The 6,000-nt window shown below is 52.9% G+C and overlaps 1 protein-coding gene across 1 annotated transcript; it reads right to left on the minus strand.

Annotated features, from left to right (window-relative positions):
- Positions 1-494: 494 nt before the first annotated feature.
- On the minus strand, positions 495-5,773 carry PTCRA (pre T cell antigen receptor alpha). Its single transcript, XM_006069217.4, has 5 exons — positions 5,518-5,773; positions 3,400-3,432; positions 2,658-2,978; positions 1,521-1,565; positions 495-997 (listed from the first exon to the last, which is right to left on the minus strand). Exons 1-5 carry the CDS (start codon positions 5,573-5,575, stop codon positions 495-497), a joined length of 960 nt encoding a protein of 319 aa, XP_006069279.4. The 5' UTR covers positions 5,576-5,773.
- Between the last annotated feature and the right edge of the window lie 227 nt (positions 5,774-6,000).

Below are 6,000 nucleotides of genomic sequence, written 5' to 3' on the forward strand. Positions count from 1 at the left end.
TTTTCCCTCGAGTCTATACAAGCCTTCACATCAGGTCCAGCACACCCTCTTTCTGGGTTCCTGGGCCCCTCCCCCTGACCTCTCAGAAAGTTTGGGCAAGTGTGAGGAGACAGAGAAGGGGCCTACCCAGTGCCTGATGATGGGGAAAGGAGACAGAGGTGGGCCTGTATCTTCCCCAACCCCCAGCCCCACTCCCCAGGCTGTCACCCTCCAGAAGCCTTCCCAGATTTCTGCCTCCTCTAATTGTGCCAAATACCCTTCTCTGAAAGCAGACATGAATTAAAATACTTTTTGTTTGCTTGTGTTATATATAAGTTCTCCTTTATTTATTTATTTATTTATTTTTCAGTTCTCCTTTAATTGTTGTCAACTATCTGCACATCAGATGTCCCGGTGCCTGGGTGGATCACCACCCTCAAGGGGCTTCCAATCTAATGGGAGAGACAAAGCTTTTTTAGCTCAGAAAGAACCTCAGTCTGAGGGGGAGACCAAGCCTAGCCCCCGGGGAAGCTCGGGTCAGCTGGAGGAGGCAGATTACAGAGAAATGCTCCAAGGCTTGATGTGGGAAGACTTAAGGAGGGTCCCGAGCTCCAGGCCCTGAGCACCGGCGGCCCCTCCTCCCAGACTGGGTTCCTGGGATCCCGACGGGGACGGCGGGTGTGAACCCGGCGGCGGCGGTCCCGGGGCTCCAGCGGCGGCGAGGCGGACACGCTGAGACCTCGGCCTGTGGTGCCCCCATGATTGCGGCGAATCCGGTCGGCGGGGCCTGAGGACGATCCTCGGGGCGGCGGAGGCTGCGGGAGGAGGCGGCTATGCGCCCGGGGGACCTCGTGGGGCGCCGGGAGACCGGAGGCCCCAGGGCCAGACGCTCCGGCTGGGTCTCCCCGCACGGCGGGCGGGGCGTGGAGGCGGCTGCAGGTCAGCAGCACGTCCAACAGCAGCAGCTTGAAGAGCAGCAGCCGTAGCGCCCCGAGCCGCAGCACCAGGGCCCGCGTCCCTGCGGGAGAGGAGGAGCCGGTGAGCGGCCTGGAGGCTGGCGCGGCCCCACCCGCGACGGAACATTCCCCAGAGGAGGGGAACCAGGGGACGGCCTTCCTGATGTCTAACCTCAGCTCTGACTGCTGGGAATAATAACAGACACCTTCCTAGCCTTCATGTTATTTCATCCCCCAACAACCAAGAGGATGTAGGCCAGGCAGGAAGCATAGCCTGGCTGTGAACGCCACTCTATGTCCAGCAGATGTCCAGTCTCCTGAGGCTCCCTAGACTCCCAAGAGTCTCCCAAGACCCTCATGCTGAGGCCAACCCTCTGGGCTGCCCAGGGACCCTTCTGCTAGCTCTCACCTGTGCTTCTCAACCTGGTGTCCAGAAAGGATGCTGGGGTCAGAGGATCTACCTACTTGCCCCAACCCAGGGAGGCAATCTCTTCAGGGGATACCCACCAACCTGCACTGCCCCCTCAAGGGAGCACATTAGCCCAGAGCCCGGCGGGGGCTGAAGTCCTGGGTCCCAGTACTCACCCCTGAGAGGTTCCCAGAGGCAGGTCCTGGCCGAGGAAGCGTCTCCTGGCAGCCAAGGAAAAGGGAGTGAGTCCTTGGGATGGGCAGTGCTATCCACCCCAGTGCTATGCCCCTGCCTTGCTCAGGGCAGCTCTTAATGGCATGTTGGATAAATAGACAAATGAACCAGCAGTGGGAACCCTGAGCCCATCTGTGGCAAGTCCTGTCAGGGGCCCAGATCTTCTGTCCTGACTGTTCCCTGTTCTGTGCCCCTAGAGATGCCTCAGCACATTTAGACAAGGAATCAGTTTTCTTAGCAGTCTTCTTTGGAAGGCAGGACATTTATTCAACAAATGTTCCCATTTGGAGGATGAGAAAACTAACATAATCCAAAAAAAAAGAAGTAAGTCATCTAGTCAGTAATAATAATAGCTGGCTTTGGACATGTTACTTGACCTCTCTGTGCCTATAAAATGAGAAGACTAGCATGGCCTACTTGTAATATGGTAATATGACCTAAATGTAAAGTATTTACAACACTCCCTGGCACAGAGCAAACAATAAGTAAGTGATAGCAATTTACTCTTTAATTATTGTTTGGTTCTAATAGGTACGGTGATACAGATATTAACCCTGGGTATACATAGAGAGGGTGATATAGATATTAACCCTGGGTATACACAGAGAGGGGCTTCCCTGGTGGCTCAGATGGTAAAGAAAAGTCCGCCTGCAATGTGGGAGACCTGGGTTCGATCCCTGGGTTGAGAAGATCCCCTGGAGGGGGCCATGGCAACCTACTCCAGTATTCTTGCCTGGAGAATCCCATGGACAGAGGAATGTGGCAGGCTACAGTCCATGGGGTCACAACTGAGCACCTAAGCACAGCACAGCCTAGCATACATAGAAAGGCATTGCCCTCAGGATGGAGGAGCCATTACTGTCTCTCAGAAGTCACACATCAGAGCTTGGATCTGAATGAGATGTCACAGCTGCAAATCCCAGGACTCAGGGACCCTGAGGCCACCCTGCTCTGAGCCCAGGCATCACCTCACCTAGATGTTTGGTCTGGTGCCTGCGCTCCCTCCCACCACATCCTGATTCCAGAGTGTGTGAAAGGGGGCAGGGAGCAACCCCCCGGGGCCCAGGCCCTGTCCCCACCTGACAGCTGTAGGGGCTGTGTGCTCTGGCTGTTGTCCCCAGCCCTAGGCCCAGTGTGGCAGACCAAGGTGTCCCAGGCTGCCAGCTCCTCGGAGTGCAGGGAGAGCTGAGCCAAGCGAGTCCAGGTGCCATCCTCCGCCGGGGAAGGGCCATAGGTGAAGGCATCCAGTGAGCTGCCATTGCCAGCTGAGAACCAGATGGGACTCTCGAAGCCAGGGGGTGCAACGTCAAGGACCAGGCAGACCACCAGCGTCTGTTGCTTCCCGTCCACCAGCAGTGTGATTGGTGGGGCCAGAGAGGGGAAGGGTGTGCTGCCCACACCTGCAAGAGAGCACACACTTGTAGGGGGCCTAGGACTGTCCATGCCCTCCCAGGTCCGCATCTCATATCCTTCCATCTGGGTTTCTCTTCCATCAGTCCTTCTACCAACCATCAAGCTATCCTACCCGGGCATCCATCCTTCTCTCCTTGCATTAACCTACCTAACCACCTTCCTTCCCTCCATCATTTCTACCATCATCCGTCTTCCCTACATCTCTTCTTTCTACTTTCAATCTCTATATATCCATCCATCCATTTATCCATCTTCCCTTCCTTCCATTCATCCATCCATACTTCTGTCACATCTGAATCTCTGTGTGCCAGGCACTGGGGATACAACATCAATTAAAATATCGTCCCTGCTCTCAGTGATTTCAATCCCATGAGAAAGGCCACAGATGCAAACAAATACTTATAGTACCTTGTTGTGCCGGCCTCAGGAGAGTGGTTACCTCTGGGGAGGAAAGGAAAGAGGTAGGATATGGAATGAGATCAAAGAAACTCAAACTCTCTGCACCTTTTTGTTTCTTTTTAAAAAATATTTGATTCAAATGTGGCAACATTTTAACCATTTGCTAATCTGCGTGGCCTATGCTTGGGTGCTTGTTGTATTAGTCTCAGTTTTTTTTTTTTTTATGTTAAGTCTGTAGCATTTTTAACAGCTTTGTTTAGATTTAATTCACATACCATACAATTCACCCGTTTAAAGTGTATGTCCGTATTATTTTATAATTTTTAAAAAGCCAAAATAAGTCATGTAAGTACTGCAAACATTTGTCCTGTATTTTTCAGAATAGTCCTGATTTTCCACAAACTTATTCTTTGCAATAAAGATGACTCATTTAATATATAACAAAATTCTATTTTTGAATGGGTGGCTGTCTTTTCATATAAACAGAATCTCAAAAGTTAAAACCTAGGGAAGGGAGGTGGGAAGGGGGTTCAGGATGGGGAACACGTGTATACCCGTGGCGGATTCATGTTGATGTATGGGGGAACCAATACAATATTGTAATTAGCCTCCAATTAAAATAAATAAATTTATATTTTTTAAAAAAGTTAAAACCTACAAATTCACACCATGAGTTAAGTGCAGCCAAGCTAAAGAAATGCCCCAGGGTTCGGGGAAGGCACTAGAAAATTTTGTGGGACCTGGAGGTAGGGGGTGCTCACAAAACTTTTTTTTTTTTGGCTGTACCATGCAGCACATGGGATCTTAAGTTCTCTGGCCAGGGATTGAACCTGTGCCCCCTACAGTGGAAGTGTGCATTCTCAACCACTGGACCACCAGGGAAGTCCACAAAAGATTTCTTGAAGGTCAAATAACTGACCTAGAAGCAGGCAGATGGTAAGTAGTCACTCAGGGTTTGGATTCAGACCTCTGTGACTCCCAATCTCACAGACCAACCCACTTGGAAAGATGACCAAGATTTTCCTACATGTCACAGAGGACCAAGCCTGGGACATGGTCTCAGACAGAGTTGGTTTGACTTTTGACTCATCCACTTAATTTACTGAGTCTTAATTGTCCCATCAATACAATGGGGTTAATCACACCAACCCAGGGAAACTGTGGTGGATAATGAAGCTCATGACCATAAAACACCTGGCGGATGAGGATTAGTATCATCAATACTAGTATTAATAAGGCATCATGAACAAAGGGAGGAGAAAAGGCTGAGAATGGGTTCCAGGACCCTCAGCCTCCTGAACCTTTCCAGCTGTACATAGAGAAACACTCCTGGAGTTGAGTTCAGCATCTGCCTCCTCCACGAAGCCTCCCAGAATTGCTCCTTCTCACCCTGGCTGCTTCCTTCTCAGAGCACAGGTCTCCCACCACGGGCTCTCCCTGCTCCACACGGGTGTGATTTATCTCCCTAGCAAGGGAGTACTGGTGACATACTGGGGGCCAGCTTTAGAACAAGGAGATGTCCTGATGCAAAGGTCAAGGAGCTTTCCCCACCACAAACATACGAACATGCACATGCTACTAGATGAACCCGGAATTCTCAAAGTTTAGTCCTTCGTCTCCAGCCCCCATCTTTGTAGGGGCAGGGTCAGGGGTCAATACACCTGGAAAGTTACTGAGGCCTTGAGACTTCTAAGCACCTATTGGTAGAGGGGGTTGGGCGCAAACATGAGATACCCTGAGCCCTGAGGGCAGGAGATGGGACAGGAAGGAGCCGGGGACTCACCGTGTGGCCCGTGTCCTATGGCCCTGTACAGCCCGCCACAGCCAGGCTACCCCACCCCCACCCATCATGCACACCTGTCCAGCTCACTCCAAGAGGTGAGCACCCTCCCTCCCAACACAGTGGACTCTGGGGGAGCAGGACTTGGGGGCCCCAGAGCAAGGTAGCTGGGAGGTGGAGTACAACGGGGAAGGGGATAATGAGCTTCTGGCAAGACCCTCCTCAGGGGACCCCAAATACCTCTGTCCTGCCTCCCTGCATCCCTCCCACACCAGGGATGCCCAGAGTGAGGGTGGGGGCTTGGGCCCACTAGAGGGGCCCAGAGAAGGGTGCAGGGGTTTGCTCACCTGTAGGCAGGGCTGGACACCCGAGGGCCAGGAGAAGCAGCAACCAAGACTCAGCCATGGCCCACCTGAGAGGAGGCAGGACCCAGCTGCAGACCTGCGTGTGGGCTGGGGGAGGAGGCAGCCACAAGACGGCCTCACAGGCCACAGGCACAGCTGCATGTCAGCTGCTCCACCACGGAGCCGTTTCCCCGGGCGAGGAGCCTCCTGCCCCCACCCTGGCCCCCAAACCCAGCCTTCTCTCACCGGTCCAGGGAACTCAGAGTACCACACCCCCTCCCATCTGAAGAGCACTCCACAGCGTGCAAGGCCTTTTCCCAGCCACTGCCCCGGTCACCTGCAGGATCTAGGGCACTTGACAGTATGTCAGGGGCCTAACATCCAGCACTTCATTCCATCACCCAACTACTGTGAGTTCCATTTCACAGGCGAGGCAACTGAGGCTCAGAGAGATTGAGTGACCTGCTCAAGGCCACCCAGCTGGCC

The sequence above is a fragment of the Bubalus bubalis genome, chromosome 2 (assembly GCF_019923935.1).
Source record: "Bubalus bubalis isolate 160015118507 breed Murrah chromosome 2, NDDB_SH_1, whole genome shotgun sequence".
NCBI lineage: Eukaryota > Metazoa > Chordata > Mammalia > Artiodactyla > Bovidae > Bubalus > Bubalus bubalis.